A 24,347-nucleotide genomic window follows, 5' to 3' on the forward strand; every position below is an offset into this window, starting at 1 on the left:
GTAAAGATGAAGTATGGGGGATAAACAAAAGGCCTTGGCCTGTCAAGGCTAATCCCCAGATTTACCCCACTTCAAAAATTAATATACAAAATGAAATATTTACAAACAAAGCTAACATCATAGAATAACATGAGCTACACATAATAAATCTGAACCACAAAATTAGGCAACGCATTAGGAATTAAATTATTCAGACGTCAGTAGATATATATTTTCTCCTGAAAGAATTAATAATTTAAGCTTTATTTGAGGTCATCGGGCAAGAGATTCCAAGACCCAGACTGCCTGCCTTTAAAACTGATTGTTGTTAAAGGTCAAGTCCACCTCAGAAAAATGTTGATTTGAATCAATAGAGAAAAGTAAGACAAGCACAATGCTGAAAATTTCATCAAAATCTGATGTAAAATAAGAAAGTTATGACATTTCAAAGTTTCGCTAATTTTCAACAAAATAGTTATATGAACGAGCCAGTTACATCCAAATGAGAGAGTCGATGATGTCACTCACTATTTCTTTTGTTTTTTATTGTTTGAATTATACAATATTTCAATTTTTACGAATTCGACAATTAGGACTGACGGAAGCACAAAATGTTAAAATAATGCATTGCCACGTGTTTAGGGAGGAATGAAGCTTCATTTTACATGACAATGACGAGAAAATCAAAATATTTCATATTTCATATAATAAAATACAAAAGAAATAGTTAGTGAGTGATGTCCTCAACTTTCTCATTTGGATGTAACTGGCTCGTTCATATAACTATTTTGTTTAAAATGCCATAACTTTCTTATTTTACATCCGATTTTGATGACATTTTCAGTGTTGTGCTTGTTGAATTTTTCTCTTTTTATTCAAATCAAGTTTTTGTTGGGGTGGACTTGTCCTGTAATGCCTGGGGGGGCCACTTCCATTGACGAGTGGATACCATGCGCGACCATTGGGTCTCGAAAAGCACCCTAAACATGTAATTTCCATTTTCTGAAAATGCACCCCTTAACAAGTATTGGCGTGTGAAAACCTACCCTTTACAAGTATTGGAAACAAAACGATACTCTTGGCAAATATTCCCTGAAATTCGGAACTCCTAAACAAGTACAGGAATGTTTTATTGTTACGGGTCCTTCGGTCGTCTGCTTTACCTTTATTTGGTTTAGTACGACCCCAACTTCTACACCTCGCTCAAATCGGACTCTAAACACGAAGTTTTGGGGCAAAAAGGACATCCTTTATGAAACATTTTAATTTTTTTTTATCATCCCCACATATTCGACCCTAAACACGTAATTTTCCTAGCGAAAGATACCCTTTTTTTCATTATTTTTGTGTTTTTGACACCCTTATCACATTACGTACGTAACGTGCCCTATCGTGAAAAAGACATCCTTTTTACGTGTCTTTTTGGTCGCGCATGGTATCCACTCGCCAATGTAAGTGGCCCCCCGGGCTTTAATGATAACAAGTTATGCCTATATACATACATTTGGCTTTTTTGTGTAATATTTATTTTCAAAGTTTTCATTGCAATGAGATAGAGAGAAGCAAAATGAATAAAGAGGGGTAAAAGGAGGATGATAATGTGTGTGCCAGAAAAAGACAGTTGTGTTAATTTTTCTCTCATGCGCACCTCTGAAATCAGTGATGCCCCCCCCCCCCGTCTGCAGGCACAAACCCTGATTGGAACTTTGATCAAGGAGTTACCAACTCCTTGCTTTGATCAACAAGTGTGCCTCCACGCAAGGCATGAGTAGGCTGCACATTCAGACCCACAACTCGAGCGAAGGGTTTGCCCAGCAGACACCCCCCCCCCTTCCGATCGTGCCAGTCTATAATTAGAAACAGGTCGATTTTTCGCTGAACCACAACATTAACGTACTATTCATATTGTACTCGATCGTCTCATGCACTAATCCGTCACTGGATCAGTGATATGCTCGGCAGCGCAGCCACAGAAATACAATACAAGTTAACAATTCGTTGAGCGCAGCCGGTCGCAGCGAAGAGATCGATTGAAGCGCAAGATTTGAAGAATATTCGGGGTCATAAGCAAGTCAATTTGTAGGTATTTCGATGAATAGTACTTATTTTTTAGATAAAAAATTATTGATGAAGGTTAAGGATAGCTTGATTGCATGAATAAGAAACGACTATTTAAGTAGGATCCTGTCGTTTTATTTAAATCGACACTTAAATTTATAATTTCAGACCGCAGTCCCACATGCCTAGATTTGTGTTAGAGGATACTCAATGTCTGCGAGGACGAGGTTACACGGACTTACTTAGTAATTTACACTTGAGCCGGGGACATTGGAATCTCAATAAGGTTTAAGAATAAAGCAGCCAGAGCAGAGTAGTCAGAATTTCAAGCGCCATTGTACAAAAGATGTTTATTCAAAATTGTGGCGCTAATGCAGCTCCACGACCACGCGCACTAAGCTAACCTAGATCTAGACTGGCTAGACCAAAAGCTTCGGTCTCTGTTTTGTTGGTTGTTCAGCTGAACTCCGTTGTCTTCACTCACCAAATACAGAGACTGAAGTTCTAGTGCGATCTGTACAGGGGACTCAATGGCCATATGTTTATGTACTTAAGATCGGATAAAACGGGGAAGTGAATTTGCGCGACAGCCGAGGTAAGTCACTGTTTTTGTTCCTTTCTCCGTTTTTTGGGGCAATTAATGCCAAGAGGGAATATAAATTTGCATTTTGGTCGTGTTAATTTTCAAAATTTTCATTCATTAAAGACAGAAGTTGAAGAGCCCTGACGGGGGGATTTTGCATTGCAAGTCCCCTAAATGGTGGCTGCACGATAGCGAGCCGTCTGTGTACGAGGAGAAATATAAAAAAAATGTTAAAAAACTCCTCGGAACAGACGGCTGCCAGCTGTCTAGCACTAACCTAGCCAGGCCTAGTTTTAGAGTCTAGAGTAAAAATCATTTACTAACTTAAGGTTACTCTCAATGAAGCCAGGTATACCTATCCATTCATGTGTGTATAGGCCGCCAAAACCTGAAACTTTAGCCCCCAAGCCCAAGATTTCTACTTTCCTTCTAAAAGACCTAGCCCTATAAATCATGGGATGCAGATGCAACTTCTTTTCAATTTCTGACATTTCTGCGCCATCGATTTTATTTTTAAACGAATTCATCAAAAAAATGAGAAAAATATTATGAACAGACTGAACTTGAAGAGACTTGCCCGATGTTTACGCCTCCATCTTGTTTCCTATTGTTCTTCGCCAACGTTACGTGTCGCACGCGTTTGTAACGTTGGCGAAGATGAATGCCTGAGGTTTTTTCCGAGATAATAGATATTTCTTTCAAATTTTTATGTGATATTTGGTACACTTCCTCATAAGAATAAAGGAACATTAATAACTGAAAGATTCTGTGAAATAAAAAGAAATTCATGTTAAACCTTAACTCAAATCGTTAGGTGCGCAGACTTGAGGACCACTATCATACAATTCAATTACTCTCAGGCATAACTAAACTCCTCAAAAAAGTTTTGAATCTGATTTTGATCAATAATCCTTCCTCGGTGCTAGTGAATATCAATGTGTAATTAATATCAATGAATAGATCATTTAATTCTTTTTAAAATGATACCCTACTTGATATGATTATAGTTCACGTGGAGGTGCAGTGCCTTGAAATGTGGGGGCAAAGTCAAAATTCAAAAATTGCAAAATGACACAATATTGAAAGTCACTGTTCTTTTTTCCGTGGTGATGAGTGAGTTTCTCCTTTCTTATGCAGAGGATTTGGTTCTTGAGTTAACACAGTGTTATACAGGGGACAAAAATGACATAAGTTATTCATTAATCTAATTTCATATGAATTAGCTTTTGGTTCAGAGTCACTGCTACATGAATTGAGCCATGTCTGGAAGTGTCCGCCAAGGAAGTTTGACCACCAGAGGGAGTTTCCGACTGAGCCCAAATGAAGAAGCAGCGATTTTGAAAGAGGAGAGAGACAGAAGAAGAAAACTTAGACTGAAGCAGGTATAGATTAAGCTGTTTTAGAACATCAGTTTTGCTAGTCACTTGAAATCACCAAGTGCTATATACACGTAGTATAGCCTAACTGGAAGTTAAAGGAGAATTCAACCTTTGGAACAAGATCAAGATAACTTGTGTGTAAACAGAAAAATCAAAGAAACAGATCCATGAAAGTTTGAGAAAAATCGGCCAAATAATGAGAAAGTTATGACCATTTGAATATTGCGATCACTAATGCTATGGAGATCTTCATATTGGCAATGCGACAAAGATATGTGATGTCACTTGTGAACAACTCTTCCCATTACTTTAGTATATATTTCACTTAAACTGCCTCTTTTATCACATCTATCAGTAGATCATGTGTTCTTTCTATAGGAGGGCATGTAATATAGATTTTTAAAGGACACATTATGGATAAAGAGTTTGTATCACCCTAAGAAAAAGCAAAAAGAAATATTTTGGGGGTATTTTATAGTCCATCATAGGGAAAGTTTTTCACTTGTGACATCACACATCCTTATCACATTGCCAATGTGAGGATCTCCATAGCATCGGTGACTGCAATATTAAAATGCTCATAGCTTTCTCGTTATTTGTCTGATATTTCTCAAACTTTCTTTGTTCTTATTCTTTGAATTTTTTGTTTCGACACAAGCCTATTTGTTCCAAAGGTTTCATTCCCCTTTAAAAAATAAAAACCATATGTCCAGAATTCATCAAAAACGCACCATATTATGAATCCACCGAATTCTTGGTTGAGTCGAAATGGAAAGTAGACCAAGCAGGTGAAAAACATTCAGTAAACCATCAAAACCACTAACTTTTGACTGTTTTGTTGATCAGGTACGTGAACAAGACAGGCTGTTTGCCAAACAACTCCTCGTTAGGACCAAAGCAAAGAAGGAGGCAGAGGTGAAAGCTTTATCTCTCAAGTTAGAAGCGGAATGGAAGGCCGTGCAGACAGAGAAACAGGAGGCCTTGAAGGAGATCTATCAGCAGTGCATGTCCAAGGTTGGAGATGGCCACAGAGAGGCAAGAAACCAGGTAGGATCAAATCAATAGGAAACGGGTTTAGCACACAAACAGATTTTGTGACAACTGTGTGTTAACTTCAGCTTTTGATTTATAGCTATGAAAGAAGCAATCGAATTCAATAATTTATACCATGCTATCATAATTTCTAAGGAATCAAGAGAGATCTGTAAAAAAAATACTCTTATAGTTTGCAAAATTATACACATCTGAGTCTATTCCGAATACTCATATAATTTTTCATAAATTTTGGCCTCTTGGAACACTTTGTGAAATGATTAACAGAATGTTAAGATTGTCTTTTTGTGTTGATTACAGAAACCTTTAGATGAGGAAAGAGCAGCTGCTGCCCTGAAGAATGCGAAGGCAGCTAAACAACGACATCAGGCAGCCATCTTGAAAGAAAGCGCTGAGAAGAATGAGAAGTGGCAAAAAGAAAATGCCCATATCATATCAAGAAAGAATGCATTAGAAGTTGAAAAGTAAGACCTTTGTTTGTCGGTGAATATGTTGGTGCTTTCTTCTTCAATGAAGTCATGGATTTATGAAACAATTGAAATTTAAACTTCCTATAGGTGTAGAATAGAAAAGAATTGGTTTGTTGAAAAACACATCTAAATTGCAGTTCACAAACTGAAAATGTTTGATTTGCAAACACAAATCAGTAAAGAAAGTCATAAAATTATGCAATATTGAAATACATCATTATGTAGAAACTATATCTATAGTAGAAAGTTTATCATGAAATTGGTAAAAATGCAAGCAAGAAACAAAGTATACAGACATTTTTTTTTTTTCCAGGGGGGGTACAGTATGCATATGGGGACATTTATGATGATAATGCGATTACATTCTGAAACTTTAATCCTAAATATATTTTGGCAATTGCAGGTATCAAGATACTATCTTGTTTGACCAAAGGCAACCGCAAAAAAGAATAAATAACAAAATGTAATGCTCTTTCACAAATGCAGGTTTTAGTAAATTGATTTAAATTTCAATTTTGCTGGAAGTGAAGATGATTTACCTGGGTGGTTTTTAGAGTAACAGATAATAAAATGTACAATAAAATTGATTCTAGAATTCTTTCTGTGTACATATACAGATTGTCAAATACCATTTTCATGAAAGTATTTATCTTCTTTTGTGAAGCGTTGTGGCCCATTGGATTAGTCTTCTGACTTTGAAACAGAGGGTTGTGGGTTCAAATCTCAGCCATGGTGTTATTTCTTTTGGTAAGAAATAATACAGAAATTTATCCTGCACTCAACCCAGGTCAGGTAGATGGGTACCTAGCAAGAATTATTCCCAGGGATGCCAGTTTTCAGTCAAAAGCCTGAATTCAGGCTCTGGCAATATATTTTCAGGCCATAGTTTTAGCATGTTGTATACAAAATATTGTATTCTAGGTGATTTTCAGGCCCTCTGATCAATTCTAACTGGCATCCCTATATTCCTTGAAATGCCACCACGTTGTAAAAGGCTGCAGGGCTAAAACCAGGGTAATAATATCCAGTTGAGCACATAGGGACACACTGAGCAGTAATATGTGCTATATAAGCATGTTGTTTAGTTATTATTATTCCTTTTTAGAGTAAGAGCATCCCACATTGCCAACCTACCCCCACCTAAGAGAGATCCACTGGCCGATCTTGATCTCCAGAAACCTCCTGTAATGGTGACACGTGTGGAAGGATTCTCGACAACTCATTACCATATCCCAGGAGAATACGTAGAAAGAGCTGAACCTCATGAACAGGTGAGAATTGGTCATATGTGGAAGGGTTCCCTGCCTCTCGTTAAAATGGATCCGGAGAATCCATACACATGTGAGCGTTGAGTCATATGTGGAAGGTTCTCTTCCACTTATTTTTGTATCCCAGGAGAATACATAGAAGGGGCCCAATGAACAGGTGAGCTTTAGGTCATATATCTGGAAGGTTTCTCTATTGCTCTGTTCATCAATCAGTTTTTGTCTCACCTGCATAGCAGAGTGAGACTATAGGCGCCGCTCTTCCAAAGGCGGCGTCAACATCAAATCTTAACCTAAGGTTAAGTTTTTGAAATGACATCATAACTTAGAAAGTATATGGACCTAGTTCATGAAACTTGGCCATAAGGTTAATCAAGTATTACTGAACATCCTATTAGAGTTTCATGTCACATGACCAAGGTCAAAGGTCATTTAGGGTCAATGAACTTTGGCCGAATTGGGGGTATTTGTTGAATTACCATCATAACTTTAAAAGTATGTTGGTCTAGTTCATAAAACTTGGACATAAGAGTAATCAAGTATCACTGAACATCCTGTGCGCATTTTAGGTCACATGACCAAGGTCAAAGGTCAATGAACTTTGGCAATAATGAGGGTATCTGTTGAATTACCATCATAACTTTGCAAGTTTATTGATCTGACTTTTGAAACTTGGACATAAGAGTAATCAAGTATCACTGAATATCCTGTGCAAGTTTCAGGTCACATGATCAAGGTCAAAGGTCATGTGAGGTCAATGAACTTTGGCCACATTGGGGGTACTTGTTGAATTACCATCCTATCTCTGTATTAAAGTGTATTGGTCTAGTTCATAAAACGTGGAAATAAGAGTAACCAAGTATCACTGAACATCTTGTGAGAGTTATAGTAGTTTTCAAAGTCAGCACTGCTGCTATGTTGAATCGCGTGATGCAGGTGAGACGGCCAGAGGCATTCCACTTGTTTAGATTTATCTACACAAAGTCATGCCTGTAAGACTCAATAATTGCAATAGTACTATCCTGTTAAAATTAAGTCTTTAAGGAAGGGATGCATTTGTCCTCCATGTGAATAATGTAAACTTCGGATGTTGGGTTTCTTTATTCCACAAACAACATTCAAAGTCTTGGATTGATTTTCTATGTGAATGGGATATTGCAATTTTGTATTATTTAATGTAGTAAAATGTATTGATACAATTATCCTGCTGTTTTCATTATTAAAACCCACTAATTTTTATAACCAAAACATTTTTTTGATTCATTAGGGTAATGCCAAATTAGCAGCTAAGGAAGAAGGTGAGAGATTAAAAGAAGAGACAGAGAAACTCCAGGCGGAGCTTAGAGAGAGGCAGGAGAAAGCTGTCTTGAGACACAAGCATGCAAAGGAGAAGGAGCTTCTAAAACAAGATTATGAGAGACTCCTGCTGGAGCTTAGTGATCTCCAGAATGCAGATAGACGAAGGAGACAAGCTGTGGTAGCTGATATTCCTGTAAGTCATCTCATATTTATTTTCAATACATTCAATTTTGATAGTCTCAGTAGTGTGTGGTCTAGTGGTTAGTGCATTGGACTCATGGTCGTCAGGTTGTGAGTTTGAATCCCTGCACAACCATTGCCCCCTCTTTAACCTAAAACACCAGAGTCATTTCTGTTGTCGATAAGGTAAGCCATTATGACTGATTAACTTAGACGGAAAATACTTTCTATGTAATTGTTTATACCAGTTCTGTGTTATGCTGCCGAGTTCATATAGGAAATACATGTACATCAACAGAAGGAGCTAAGTTAAAGGACAAGTCCACCCCACAAAAATTAGATTTGAATGAAAAGAGAAAAATTCAACAAGCATAACACTGAAAATTTCATCAAAATCGGATGTAAAATAAGAAAGTTATGACATTTTAAAGTTTCGCTTCATTTCACAAAACAGTGATATGCACATCTCGGTCGGTATGCAAATGAGGGAACTAATGACATCACTCACTCACTATTTCTTTTGTATTTTATTATATGAAATATGAAATATTTTGATTTTCTCGTCATTGTCATGTGAAATGAAGTTTCATTCCTCCCTGAACACGTGGAATTCCATTATTTTAACATTTTGTACTTCAGGCAAGGAGGTCCTAATCATCAAATTCGTAAAAATTGAAATATTGTATAATTCAAATAATAACAAACAAAAGAAGTGAGTGAAGTCATCAACTCTCTCATTTGGATGTAACAGGCTCGTTCATATAACTATTTTGTTAAAAATAAGCGAAACTTTGAAATGTCATAACTTTCTTATTTTACATCCGATTTTGATGAAATTTTCAGCATTGTGCTTGTCTGATTTTTCTCTATTGATTCAATCAAATCAACATTTTTGTGAGGTGGACTTGACCTTTAAAGGCCATCAAGACCAAGGTCTTGGATGCCATGTTGACTTGCTTTAGTGCTCCTCTTATTAGCCTTGGACATTTTGAAGCCCTTTTCTCATTGTGCTGTTATAAAGAAATCTGCCCCAGAGAAAAATGGGTGTACTTTAAAAATATTGAAATGTAAGGCCTACCATTGACAACTAGATATTGGCCCACGATGAATTTTATTTCACTTTATTAAAGGTCAAGTCCACCCCAGAAAAATGTTGATTTATATAGAGAAAAATCAAGCAAGCATAATGCAGAAAATTTCATCAAAATTGGATGTAAAATAAGAAAGTTATGACATTTTAAAGTTTCGCTTATTTTTCACAAAACAGTTATATGCACAACTCAGTGGTATGCAAATGAGAGAGTCGATGATGTCCATCACTCACTATTTCTTTTGTTTTTTGTTTGAATTGTACAATATCTCAATTTTTACCAAAATGACATCAAGGACCAACTTAACTGAGCCATTTCAAAATGTTATAACAATGGTAATGCCACATGTTCAGGGAGGAATAAAACTTTGTTTCACAAGACAATGAGGAGAAAATTAGAATATTCCATATTTTATATAATAAAATTCAAAAAAAATAGTGAGTGATGTCATCAGTCCCCTCATTCGCATACCGACCAGGATGTGAATATAACTGTTTTGTGAAATTAAGTGAAACTTTATAATGTCATAACTTTCTTATTTTACATCCGATTTTGATGAAATTTTCAATGTTTTGCTTGTTGGATTTTATCTTTTTATTCAAATCAACTTTTTTTTTATTGGGGTGGACTTGTCCTTTAAATTTACTGGTATGTTTATCTCCCTGTTTATTGACTTCTTTCTTGAAGTCTTTATTTATTCAGTTATCTTTCCAGTTAAGCATACTTCCTTATTCATTTACTTATTGTCAAGACGTGAATTCCCTCTTCACTTTTTTTTGCTTGACAGCGCCAGGTATTTCAACCCCCTCACCGGAGACTAGAAGATAAGGCTGAGAAACAGCATCAGTTAGAAGAAGCCTTTGAAGACATGTACATGAAACACACAGGTTAGTCGGTCTCGTAAGCCAGGTTGAAGATATGATCTTAGCATGTCCACATAACAGTTATTGAACTAACATCTTTATTTCACTGACATGAACCCTTGGATGATTGCGTAACAAAGCTTTGCAAAAAAACAAAACAAAACTGGTCATCCAGACATTGGGACTCATTGGCCGGAATTCACAAAGGTGGTTTTGAAAACCGACTGTTGAGTCCATGGTTTATGTAGATTACTTGTATAAATTACGCTTAGTTTAGCGCGTATCGGGCGCGTGTATAAAAATTCAAATGCTGATGCGCGCTTTTGTCACAGTGCGCCAAATTGACGCCTGTTGCTGTGGTTATCCACGCTATTTTATTCATGAGTCCAATCTTCAAACAGTGGACTCATGAATAAAATAGCGAATCTATCCATGGTAACAGGCATCAATTTGGCGCACTGCGACAAAAACGTGCATCAGCACTGGACACTTTTTATACACGTGCCCGATACGTGCTTAATTAAGCATAATTTATGTAGGAAATCTGCATAAACCATGGACTCAACCGTCGGTTTTCAAAACCACCTTGAATTCAGGCCATTGATTATATAAAAAAAGGTGGATAGAATAGCTTGTCTTAAGGTGCTCGTAGCTGAAAGGTGCATCTATGCTATCCAGTAGTGTGAATAGAAAGCTATTCATAGGGCACCTTTGTTATTAGAGGTCATAAACGTCATGGCCATCTACCAAGTAGACTGTTGTGCATCAATAGAGCTTTACCATTCAGGACCATCAAATGATGATTATTCAAAATGAATATTATATTGATTTGATAGACTACTATCAAGCTTCTTCAGTATGCAGGTATAACGTCTTATTTGCTAATCTTGCTAAATGTGCTGATAATCTGAAAAAAAACATGACAGGAGTGATTTGGGAAAAGCTACAAATCGAAGAAGACATTTTATTATAAAATAACTATGGATTAGTGCCTGTGCCTCTGTCCTCTTCTTTGCTGTACATATACTCTTTCAGATATTGGTACAAAGTTAAACACCGTTGTACATGCACTTGAATATCTCTGTGTTTTCTTTGTGAACTGTGAACCAAATGTTGGCAATTATCCCTTTTTTTCTTGTTAGCTTGTGATATTTATTCAACAAGCAATTTTCGTCCTATGTGGAGTGAGGACTCTCTTTTTTTTATTCTTATCAGTAAATTCTGTGCCCTTGATCCTGTGTTATCCTGGATCAGCTCCTTTGTTTCAAGTTGTGTTTCAGTGCCTTTACCTAATCTCCCATTCCTTTCAATCCAATCCTAGACTATGCAGGTGATATCACACTAGCCCTGGAACCCAAAGTCCCAGGCCAAGACACGGACCTGGACCTGACGACTGAGACTACAGGGAACATGGAGGACCAGGACTCAGAGATCACCTTGGAGAGACCAAGCCTTGCGCAAGAAGACCAGGTCTTTACACAGTACCCGACTGGAAGTGCCAAGGCCACATTGAGACAGAGGCCAGATGAGTCGTCTTTACAGCAGAAAACTGTTTCCTCAAGAGCAGGTTGGTCTATCCAATTGTTTATGCTTATTGTAGACCAGGGAGATATTTCATTTGCCATATTGACAAGTTTTCAAATGTCATAAAGCTATCATATTGTCATATGTCTTTATAAACGTAAAATGTTTTTAGTGGAAAAAAGTTGTCTTTGATTGGAGGAATTGCCAAGACAGTACATCACATTGAGTGACATCAGCTGTCCGGCCAAGTTGATGTACATGTACCAATGTTTACAGTAAAAGAGTAAATTCAACTCTTTTACTTTGAAAAAATTTATAAATTCCTTATTGTTTTCCAGACTTTTGTTCAGACTTTCACCTGTTAGACTAGGATAGGATCCTATTAGAATAGGATTTTTCTTTTCTTCTTTTTTCTTTTAAAACAACTTTTCACTTTTGTGGGATTCCTCTTAACATGTTCAGAATGCCATTTACAGTATTCAAGTCTTTAGAATGAATGTGAGTCTCTTTGCTAGCAGCTTTGTTGAACAGCCCCTGTAAGTGAGATTTATTTTCATATTTCTTCAAAATCACAGAGATGCTGAAAAGGCTGATGGGCAGGGTCAGAGGTCAACAGGATGACTGGAAGAAACAGCAAACCAAACTTCAAACTCCAGTGGCCTCAGGTCATTCTAGGGTCATACCAGAATCACAAGAGGAGGATGAAGGTAACTCACACAAAATTTTATCTTAACAAGATTCAAATTGCAAAAAAAAAAAACATCCATTTTTTTAGAATTAGAATTTTATTACCATCCTCTTTTCTACTCCTCCCAAATATGACTATTTGCTTTCCTTTTGATGTCTTTTAGGATTTCAAATTTAAAGTAACTATTAAAAGAATAATTCTATCACTGCTCTCTGAAACACTACTCTTCTACTGATCCCCATAGGTCTGCATTATAATAAGGAAGGGATTTTTATACTCACTGTTGAATTTCTTCATAGACCATATCTATTGATGAGGCATAGAGAGATGCCAACCTTCCTGTCTCCATTCCATTTTTGTTGTTTATTTCAAATGTTTCATTGAGAAAATGCTTTCCTCACAATCCCTTTGTTGGGATGGTTATATGTTTGAAACTTATGAGTGTTATTTGATTTCCTCAATCCAGAAATCACTACCTCTCCAGAGTCTGGAGAAACTGAGAGTCAGACGACCACTGAGACCACACCCACCCAGGCCTTGACCACACCTACCCAGCCCTTGACCACACCCACTGAGCTATCTGAACATCCCATTGAGAGTGGAGAGACCGGTAGCACTATCTCTAGCATGCCTAGATCCCTTGAGACAGGGACACTGTCTGAAGTATCCTCTGAAACAGGATCTACCCTCCTCCATCCAATGGAACGTGCCGCTAGGCTGAGGGGTGAACAGGTAAGTTAGTAGGAAGGTGGATCCTACCATCATGTCTTGAGGGATGTACACCAAATGTCATGTTAGAGAAATTTATCAGGTAGGTGTTTCATAAAGCTGCTCGTAAAGTTACGCACAACTTTCGAACGACCGGAACATGTTCTTATGTCCTAAATGAATGACATAGGGATGTATCTGCTTGCACAAGAAGGGGTCACCAGTCTCGCGAAAAGTCATTTGTATCGTACAAACAGCTTTATGAAACACCCACCAGGTAATGCTGACTTTTAGAGCAGAAAATTGTGATCAGGAAAGTAAAGGGTAGACAAAGAGGAAGACAAATGAAGAGATGATTAGAAGGAGTTAGCTGATTAATTGTCAAACTCTTTGAGGGAATTTGTTCATGCTGACAAGGAAAATAGTAGCATGGTGATAATTTTATTTTAATTCAAAGCATCTCAGAAATGCACATGAGTCACTGATGCTTCTCAGTTCTGAGCAACGATGCATGCTTTTCCTATTATATGGAAACTACAATATATGAAATAACAGTATCAACAGCACTTGCATGTGCAATGTATTAAAAAAGAAATAGTTAAGATTTAATACTGTTAATCCAATGTTGGCTATTTGCTTGCGTATATGATCATATTTGTTAATATGGGAGACTGAATTTAGGAAGGCAAGCTAATCATCACAAGCTTCTAACAAGCAAGTCAACCACATTAAAGACATGCTTCCTCTGTGCAGCTAATATTTTACTTTGTAGAATATATCAAATGTTTAACCTTTTTATTTGCCAATCTTGTACATTTAAATGTATATTTTATCTCACTCTTTTACAGATTGCTCATCAAGCAAGGACTCAGGAAGATATCAGAGCCATTGGCGAGGAGCAACAGAAGAGACTTGATGATCTGAAGCACACTGTACAGATGCCTTGGGACAACTCTAGACCATTTAACTTTTCTTCGATGCCACTTGAACGAAATCAACAACCAGCAGTCCCACATGAGCAATGGCACCATCAGATGGCGAACACAGATCAAGGGCCACAGTTAGAGGGTTTCGTCGGTGACAGAATGCAACATGTTACGGAGGCAAATTTTGTTCCTGGAGTACTTGTGCATCCCACTCCTGACACTATACCAACCACACTCGCGCATCGTGGTGCACCTGCAGGTAATCTGCCCCAGACTTCTGCAAGGCACTTGTTGACAGAGAGGAAAATGGACTCTGTTCAAACTCATGGAGCAGTAGAGTTACAATACGAAACACAGGGGGACAAACCTATAGAACATCAACCATTTAGTGATCAAATTGGGACAGGCCAGCTTCCTGTTGATGATACTGATGGCATGCTTCTCATGCAACATAGACCAAAGGTTGCAGAAGAGAGAATGGCAGTCCAGAATTCATCTTCTGAGAGTCATGTCAGTTCTGATCAGTCCATTGATCGCCAACTACTAGATGAAGTAGTTCATGATGTCTCAGGGACTATCCCTGAAGAAGATTCTGCAATAGACTGGCTAAAGAGAGCAAGAGAATACCAACAGAGACTACTAGAAAGGCAGAAAGAAAGCCAAGACTCGCTGCTTCATGCCCAGATGAAGCTGCATGAGCGTAGGGAGAGACTAATACAGAATTACCCTGATGTTAAACTTCCAGACTATGTGCCTTACACCTTTCAAAATGAAATTAGCAAAACAGACTGGCTACCTACTGGCCATTTCACAGAAACTTTGACACCTTCAGTTGGAGAACACCAAGACACAAGGACACTTAATAGAGACGGTGCAGCGAACAGGTATGATACAGGATTCACTATTCAACCAAGTAGTAGTAGAGGCCAACAGACACTATCTGCTCATGAGTCTCCATTCATGAGCTCTGAAGAAGGTGCAAGTCATAGAGTTAATGGTCATCAAGTGGGTTATGGAGAAACTATTCAACATATGGAAAGCAGAATGGAGTCTCCTTCAAAAAGGAGATTAGACTTTAATCAGGAACCTGACCAATATACAGAAGGCTCTCAGTTTGCTCCAATGACCGAGGAAGCTGTTTCTCAGACTTCTGCTGAAGAAAGTGAGAACCTTGGCATTGTGAGGAAAAGTGGCTTGGAGGATATTAATGTGTCTTATGTGCACGATACGTCTGAAGAGAGAAAGGACACCAGAAAAGAGACTGAAGCTGACAAGGCCCTTAGAATTCGTCATCAGCAATTGTTGGAGGAGAAGAGAATCCTTGAAGAGAGACAGCATGCTCAGCAATTGAGGCTGCTACAGAAGCAGAAAGAACTTGCAGATCAGATTGAACAACAGCAGAGGAGGTACCAGGAAAGAATGAAAGCAGCCAAGGTTAGTCCTCCTTCAAAAGGACCACCTTTGCAGCATTCTCCATCCATTCCACAGGGTATTCTTAGAAAGAGTGGTGTTGGATCTCATCCTGAGTCCAGCACAGGACAGTTCCAATCATCATCTGGAGTTGAATTTGAAGGGACTGAAAGTCAACATATTGATATGAGAAGAATGCTACAGGGTCAGGTTTTCAAACCTCAAGATCTCCTGCATCACCTTCAAGCATCACAGAGCTTTGGAGTTTCAGAACCAGAGGACGAGTCTGATGTTAGCCAGCAATCTTCTTCAAGAACACCGGGAGGCACCATGGAACGTGGTAACATGATGATGGGTGTGCTGAAACCACATGAATTGCTCCCCCACCTCCAGACCCACTTCACAGATTCTGAAGGTTCACTACAAGATAATAGCCCATCATCCTCTTCTGGCCTTCAAGAACAGTCTTTAAGAGGAACAAATTCTGTTGGACAGAATATTCAAACATTCAGTGGAGGCCATTCCCACACTGAATATATGCAAACTTCAGGTTTGAGTGAGGGTACTCTTGATATGGACTCAACAGCATCACACAGCCTACAGCATACAGGGTCTGTGGGTGGTAACCTCTTTGGACAAGTGTTTAGGCCTGCAGATCTTATGGCAGAACTAAAAGCCATAAACCAACAAGTTGGAAGACAGGACTCATTTGAAGGCCCTACTGACTTCACACAGTCAAAGTCCAGGGAGTGGAGACCAACAATTCAAAGTGGTACATTGAGTGCATCAGAAGAGTTTGATACAAGGTCTGGACTGTATCAGCTTTCAGGATCCTTCCATGGTCAAACTACTGTAGGTCGGCTATCTACAGGAGTCTTCAGTGAAGGTTCACAAGAAACCAGTGAGTTTAGTGGTGCTAGAAAAGGTCCAAAGGGAGTCTACAAGGAACTTCTGCAAGGTCATGTATTTAGACCAGATGATCTACTCCCTCATCTACAGAACCCTTCTTTACAAAGTCTAGATGGTTCATCACTGCCAGAACCCCATTTATCATCTACTCTTCAACATGCTGACACTCATGAATATTCTTATGTGCAGCGGCCTGAAGGAGATGGAAGTGGCAGTGAACAACTGCCACAAACCTTTGGACAGTTGAGCCTGACCTATGATGATGACACAATTCATGCTGCCTCTCCAGATCTTGATGATAGAGTTCCTATCCAAAATGACCAGCCTCCAGTTCCTATGTTCTTACCTATGGCTGTGGGAACGCATCCTGCTCAAGGTTTGCAAGTAACAAGGTCCAGACGCCCTCCTCCTGCCAATCTTCACCAGGTTGCCATGCTCCCTGAAAACATGGGACCTCATGAACTGAGCACTATTATAGAAATGGAGACATCCGCAGATGAGAGAATGCATATGCTTGGAGTAAGTGCAACTCCTCGGAATGTGGTATCCAGATCAGATGAAAAAGCACCCCATCCCAATTATCTGTCTGGAACGGAAGGTAACCTGGGAGAGAGGTTGCCCACATTTGGTGGTCCTGCAACAGTTGGAGAAAGCTCGCAGGCAAGTCAGGAGATTGTCATGGACAGAAGTGGCATTGAGATACAACCAGGGATGCAGACTCCAGATAAAAGCAGGGGTGATGCTGCTAGCTCTGTCATTCAGATTTCACAACCATTTGTGGCAGGTATGGAAAATGAACTCTTTACTACTCCTGAAACAAGGATACCTCACTTGACATCAGATTTGCAAGCAAGAGATGTGAGTGTAACTGCTACCACTCTCTCAGAACACACCCTGGAGGATGAAAGTATTGCAGATGCCAGTGATGTTGATCACCATAGTGACAGACAAAGAAGAACCTTGACAGGGGAATTGCATGGATCATATGGTACAGATTTAAATGTAAGATTCCTGGGTGTGCATAGAGGTGAACCGGCAGGACAAAGCATGCGATGGAAGGACTTGTTATCTGATGAATCAGCAGCATCAAGTAGTAGTGATGGATTAGATAGAGGTGGAATGGATACTCTCCAACAGTCAGTTCCTGTAGGTGAAGACACTAATGAATTTTTACCTATGCTGGAATTAGAAAATACCACAATGGCAACTCAAGATTCCATTCATGATCACTCCAGTGAAGCCAAAGATGGCACTGGTTTTCAATCTCATGCTGAAAGTGAATTGGGAAACATTCAGATGCAGAAGCATCTAGCTGCTGGCCTGAATCTAGCTTCCAGTTCCAGTTCCAATGGTCAGAACAATGGTTCCACTCCAAGGCTGCCATCACAGGAGGAGTTCACTCCATCCAGTAGTTCCAAACTTAGCACCGTCATAGGCGCAGCAATGGGAGAGGATTCATCCGGTCCACCTAGTGATGACAATGACTCACCTTTGTTTGTTCCAAAATCATCTCAGCACCTCGAGCAGTTTCATTTCCATGGTCTAGGTACCCAAAGGAGTGCTCATACAGAAAGAAAGGAACAAGTAATCATTGATACCCATGATGATAGAGTTTTACATTCACAGGACTCAGTGGAATCTAGTAGATCAACCTCACCAGGACAGATGCAATCTGAACCATCCACTGAAGTCCTGAGACCATATGAGACAAAAGATCATTCAGCTATAGGCTGGAGACAGGGATCTCTTAGAGATCGAGATGTAAGAACAGCTGCTTCACAGGAGGAGTATATTAAGGATTTGCTAGCTTCTTTGCCAGTAAGTTATATAAATTTTTGTCTGGTTTGTTAGAACCTTTAAGAAACACTTTTCTGCTTCTACTAGCATATACATCAAACATGTCTCCTTTTTCCCCAGCAACATCATCATCATTTTCATCATCGTCACCATCGCCATCATCATCACCACCACCATCATCATCTTCAGCATGATTATTGTCATCATTTTTCCACCATCTTGATCATCACCCTCATCATCTTAATCTTCACTGCCATCTTTGTAATTTTTACACCCTCTTTCAACTTCATCTTTGTCCTGGCCAAAATATCCATACCTGATGGTATTTTGTTTTACTTTATAGATTACTTACATTAATGCTTAATTAGATGACAAATTGAATATCATACCATTAAGAAAATCATTTGAATTAGATACATAAATTAATCAATTAGATTCAAAAGTCAAAACATTCTATTCTGAGAATCTTTTTTTTAATTCTCAGAACATACTGTTGATTGCTAAATCCTAAAAAAAAATCTGTCTTGTTTTTAACTCCTTGCAACCCAGCATGGGAGACAGAGAGGTATAACAATGCCCCTTTTCTCTGACGTCTCACTGAGTGGTTACAGCATGTCTCAAGATGGCTCAGTCTCAGAGATGAGGTCACCGGTCAAAGGCAGGGATATGACATCACTTCAGGTAATAATGATATAAAGGTAAACTTGCATAAGTCGGTATTCCATATAAGTTGAGAGTTTGCAAAAAAAAATGTATGACCATATTATGCAAAGTATGTGTTATGTACTTTACCTCCTCTAGTTCCAATGTCTCTTATTATCAACAGATTTCTCTGCTGAGGCCCTGCCTAAAATGTCGTGCTGAAAGGACGGGTGAGAGAAGAGGGGGGGGGGCATGCTCTAAGGCAATCAGATTCAAAGATTTCCAGCAGCTTATCACTTATGTCTGAAAATCACTGACAAAAATCTGCATGAAACACTTCCCTGAAGTAAACTCTGTCTTTAAACATCAGGTTTCTTTTCTTTTTTTTTTCATTTAGCCAAACCTGGGGACCAGTGCTCAGGAACAGGTCCACCGGCAGCTAACCTTAGCTGGAGCATCGTACCCTGAAGACCAGACCTTCCCTTCTCTAGATGACATTCAGATGGAGACGGGGATCCTGGAGGAGCCGGAGCTTACCTTTGCTTCATCCCTGAACACCACTGCCGACTCCATTCTCCAGGCTTCTAGGATAGCAGCTCCAGCTGGTTTGGAGCCTCAAGAGGTTAGGAGAGGGATTTGACAAATGGAAGCGTAGAAGGAGGAGAAGAAGAGGAAACTGATATGCTGATGATGAATAGGAGAGGTTGAGTAAAAGGATGAGGTGGATGATTACTCAAGTTTCAAATTTCATTTATTTCTCCTCAAGAGATCAAGATAAAAGTACATAAAAATATAGACAATGTAAATACAATGAACATCAAGTTTAAAGAAAGTGAGGAAGGTAATGGCCAAAAAGGAAGAAACCTTGTGTGAGGCCAACCCATTACAAAAATTGTACTCATAATATTAACAGGATCATATAATCACAAATTCAATGAGAAAAAAACATAAACACCTACTAAACCTTAACCAAATGTGAATGGGGGAACCAAAATAAATATAAGACACAGACAATAAAAATGTTTTGCATTTCCTTTTAAAAACAGATACCAAAGGGCTTGATTGAATGTCAGAAGGGATTGAGTTCCAAATAACTGGTCCTTGATCAAATATACTGTTTTTGAAGATGGAAGTACTGCACTGTGGAATATGGATATTTAGGGCATTTCTTGTTGAATATTTCTTGTTGAATTATTATGATTACCTCCATTGGGTTTGGATTCTCAAGAGATGAGGAGTAAAATGAGGATGATAATAATTAGGAGTAGAAATAGGAGGAGGGCTTGGTTATGAAAAAGGAGGAAGAGGACTAGAAGGAGGATCTTTAGGAAGAGCGGCTTCAGTGGGTAGAAGTGAATCATTGATGAGGTGTAGATCTATTTGTGGCCCCCAAATCAATCCCTTGTTATGCAGTTACAAGTAAACTTGTGTGTCAACCTTCCGAAAGGCAAATATTCACCCAAGATGAAGAAATTGTGTAAGACCAGATTTTGTGAAGCATGTGTAATAAGCCTCATGTAGGTCAAACAGATTTCTGTTGTCACAATAGATTTCAATTGTAATTGCAAATTGGCAATTGATTGCCTGTCTGCTTCTTACAACATGGAGTGTTTCATTTTTACAACTAAAATTGATCTATCGATTGTAAAAATTTGCAATTGATTGCAGGTATTTTTTGTAACACCTCCTAAGAGTGATCTATCCTTTCTTATTGTCTTTTTACTGATCAGCATCAGGAACCTTCGACACTGGACTTGTCACAATCATCACAAGCGAGTGTCTCAAGGTCTCTACTGTCCTTCCAGCAGCATGAACAAGAACTTCTTGAATCCAGTCCTCTAGCATCATCCAGGGTCACCAGGTCAGAAAGTCATCTCAAGGTCACACAGAGTCTGACCAGCACCACTCATGTGAGGGTGACCCATTCTGAAGGTCAAGTGAAGGGCATCCACCAGTCAACCAGCCAGCAGGCAAGCGTGACAGAATCTGCAGGTGAATTTGGTGTCACTCGGCAATCTGACAGTGATGGGCCGATTTCATTAGGGGAGCCATCTGGAAGTCATGACAGGCACACCAGTGTAGCAGCCTCTGGGTCTGGTCCAGGTAATTCATAAATACATCACAATTCAGGGAATAATTTTCCTGGTATGCATAGCAGTTTGCTGCCCATTTTTGAAAGACTGCTATGCATATTAGTCTTTTGTATAGCATATTTTTACATAGGACTGTGCATTACTTAGTTGAGAGGTTTTCTCTTATGACCAAAATGCTATTCAAATTTGTAAAGCAAAATTATTCCCTGCAATTGATTTACAAAAAAAACTCACTGTAATTGCAATGATGATGATGATGATGATGATGGTGATGCTGCAACTTGATGTTGGTGGTAAGACGTGTTATAATGGTGACAGCGATATGGATGAGGATGTCGCTGATGCTGGTGATAATGACTACGATAATGATGATGACAATGATGATGGCGATGGTGATGGTGATGATGATGATGATGATTATGATGATGATGATGATGATGATGAAAATGATGATGACAATGATGATGGTGATGGTGATGATGACAATGATGATGGTGATGGTGATGATGATGATGGTGATGGTGATGATGATGATGATGATGGCGATGGTGATGATGATGATGATGGCAGCGGTGGTAGTAGTGGTGGTGGTGGTGATGATGATGAGGATTACTAGTATAATGATTTTGATAGACTAGTGATAGTAATAGTGATGATGATCAAATCAGTATTGGAGGAGAGGGCAGTAATGGTGATAGTGTACAGTCTCTTATAGTGGTTTATAAGAAATTAAAATGACAATATCTCTTTTTCAGTCTCACTCCAAGAGGCTTTCCAGCAACGTAAGAAAGCTTTCATCCAATCATCAGAATCCCGTAAGAAAGAAATCAAAGATCATGCTCAGACTAGGAGCCAAGAATCCACTGCCTTTGCCAAGACGATCCAGGACTGGAAGAGGTCAAAGGTCAAAGAACAGAGGAAGCAAGCTACAGTGAAGAAAGCAATAAAGAGCAAAACTGGTATGAACATTTTAGAAATTGAATCATTGATGTATGAAAGCCGTTTGATTTGATTTTATAAATTGCATTCTATACTTTAATGTATCGGTACTTTGATATTCCTGATGTTATTTGGAGATAAAACGTTCTTTGTTACACAGTCGTGGAAATTTACCTGATTTTGGTAAGCTTTCGCTTGCTAGGCTGCAAGCTTCATCAGACTTTTGTCATTGCTGATTCTGATGCAGAATGGCATCCCCCTATGAATAGAGACTTAGGACAATACGCACCCTCCTTGACGTCATTTGCTGCATCATCCAAAGCATCGGCTACGACAAAGGTCGGACGAAGCTTGCAGCCTTGCAAGTGAAAACCTAACAAAGTCAGGTTAATTTCTGTGATTAGGTAAGAAAGAATGTTTTTATCATGCTCATAAGACCATCTTTATTGCTTCCTTTGAGTGGATTTTGTAGACAGGTCTAATCGTACTTGGTAGATTACATTACTAATATCTAATGTAATTGTTATACGTTTGTTTTCCTCTGATTCATTTTATACCCATTTAGACCAGTCATCCACTGCCAGTAGCTTGAGCTCAACATTGAAAACAAGAACAGACAGAAATACAGTTCAGAAAGAAATGAAAGAAAGGAATCTCAGGTAATTACCACTGTTATGTCTGCTAAGGTCACCGCACACCTCAACGATTGGTGTGTGACCCAAATTTTAAAATCAAAGTTGTATCATCTGAAATAAATCATCTTGGCAAGCCCCTCCGTTCTGTTTTATATAGTTATTATAGTCAAAGTTACTTTAGTTTGCATTAGTTCTCATTGTTTATACCTTATTTTGATTGATGTTGTACTTTAAATTTGACTATGTATTGTTTGATTTTGTTGTGCTTTGTGAACGGAAAATGAATAAATCTAAGTCTAAAATCTAAATCTAAAGGTTTTGAATTCTCAAAAAAAAATTTGCCATGACTAATTCCTATATCATTTGAACCTCAAATAATAGCTAGTATTCATTCATATTTTCAGAAAATAAGTAAATTATGATTTGTTTGAAAATTGGATCGTAGACTAGTTGTAAGATGGGCGGTGGCCTTTAGATACCAGGAGGCCTTCCATGAGGGTGATGGGGTCAAAGGTCATCTAGGGGTCAAAAGGTCAAGTTCTTGTTCAATTGCTCTCATTTCTTTATTTTTGCATCAGTTGTGTTTACACTTGGTACAAATAATCATTGGGTAAAAGATCATATTGCATATTTTCTTACTTGCGATACGAGCGAGACTCGTTCGTGAACTTGAACTACCTTGTGAACCTTAAAAATCGCTGGAATAGTAGTCATTATATTGTTACTCTTAGAACACTTTTCATTGCTCTTGGATGCTAAATCAGATTCCCAATCCATTTAATCCTAATACTATAGGGGGAAGGGAGGCACAGTTCCGTCTTCATGTATTGTGCAATAGATCCATAATGTGAAAAGCATGTGCTACAGTGTGTCATGACTTTCTTGAGTCTTGCACAACTTTAGAGAATGAATTTGCAACACCTGTGGATGCCATTCTTAAGTTATGTAACATCCTGTAAGAGCATGTCAGAACCAAATTTGCTCAAAATGTAGGATTTCGTGTCCAAATTTTATGTCCAAATACTGTTTATAGGCAGACTCATAAGATTGTGGATAAAATGTTTTCCCCCAAGTCAAATTAATTCATGTTGTTTGACATTTTATGTAATTGAGAGCTGCCCTGTAACTTGGATTTGACCTAAGCAACATGGATTTTAAGAGGCTTAACTATACGATTTGATCTTTGATTGTAGGCTTTACAACCAACTTGAAGAGGTTAAGAAGCAGAAAGCTGAGAAGGAACGTCAAGATTCGTATGCTGCAAATAGACAGAAGAAGAAAGAATATGAGCAGAAACTGCAAGCCAAAAGACTGAAGCGGACTTCTTCTCTTGAGAAAACAAAAAAGGACAAATAAGATGGCACAGCTATTTCTTGTCTTGTAAAAGTGTTCTATGTTAAGATGTGGATGCATTGTTATGATTCATTATGGATTATAATTCAACACCATCAATATCGTCATCATCATCCTTATCAACATTATCATAATCATCATCATACTCCTCATCACCAGCATCATTATCATCATCATCACCATCATCATTGTCATCACCATCATCATCATAATCTTCATCCTCCTCCTCATCATCATTATCATCATCATCATAATCATCACCATCATCATTGTCATCATCATCACCATCATCATCATTATCACCATCATCACTATTATTATAATCATCATCACCATCATCATCATCACCATCATCATTGTCATCATCATCACCATCACTATCACCATTATTATAATCATCATCATCACCATCATCATCACCATCATTATCACCATCATCACCATTATTATAATCATCATCATCATCATCATCATCACCATCATTATCATCACCATCATTATCA

General features: G+C 38.5%; 1 protein-coding gene across 2 annotated transcripts; it reads left to right on the plus strand.

Moving 5' to 3' along the window:
• Window positions 1-1,982: 1,982 nt before the first annotated feature.
• On the plus strand, window positions 1,983-24,013 carry LOC121430195 (centrosomal protein of 295 kDa-like). 2 transcript variants are annotated; one of them, XM_041627473.1, is made up of 17 exons: window positions 1,983-2,058; window positions 3,844-4,002; window positions 4,846-5,046; window positions 5,353-5,516; window positions 6,628-6,793; window positions 8,055-8,279; window positions 10,145-10,244; window positions 11,542-11,787; window positions 12,320-12,451; window positions 12,899-13,164; window positions 13,989-18,203; window positions 18,732-18,863; window positions 19,222-19,446; window positions 20,555-20,927; window positions 21,673-21,876; window positions 22,422-22,515; window positions 23,685-24,013. In XM_041627473.1, the coding sequence occupies exons 2-17, from the start codon at window positions 3,880-3,882 to the stop codon at window positions 23,845-23,847; spliced, it is 7,029 nt and encodes a 2,342-aa protein (XP_041483407.1). In that variant the 5' UTR covers window positions 1,983-2,058; window positions 3,844-3,879; the 3' UTR covers window positions 23,848-24,013. The 2 variants fall into 2 exon arrangements, with proteins under 2 accessions (XP_041483407.1, XP_041483408.1); XM_041627474.1 differs by having other exon boundaries at window positions 2,007-2,062.
• The last annotated feature ends 334 nt before the right edge of the window (window positions 24,014-24,347 follow it).

Source organism: Lytechinus variegatus, chromosome 16 (genome assembly GCF_018143015.1).
Source record: "Lytechinus variegatus isolate NC3 chromosome 16, Lvar_3.0, whole genome shotgun sequence".
Lineage (NCBI taxonomy): Eukaryota > Metazoa > Echinodermata > Echinoidea > Temnopleuroida > Toxopneustidae > Lytechinus > Lytechinus variegatus.

Coding starts and splice junctions, on each gene's coding strand:
- LOC121430195 (XM_041627473.1), top strand. CDS start 3,880: ATGTCTGGAAGTGTCCGCCAAGGAAGTTTGACCACCAGAGGGAGTTTC. Junction 8,280..10,144: donor CTGTGGTAGCTGATATTCCT/GTAAGTCATCTC, acceptor TTTGCTTGACAG/CGCCAGGTATTTCAACCCCC. Junction 20,928..21,672: donor AGCCTCTGGGTCTGGTCCAG/GTAATTCATAAA, acceptor TCTCTTTTTCAG/TCTCACTCCAAGAGGCTTTC.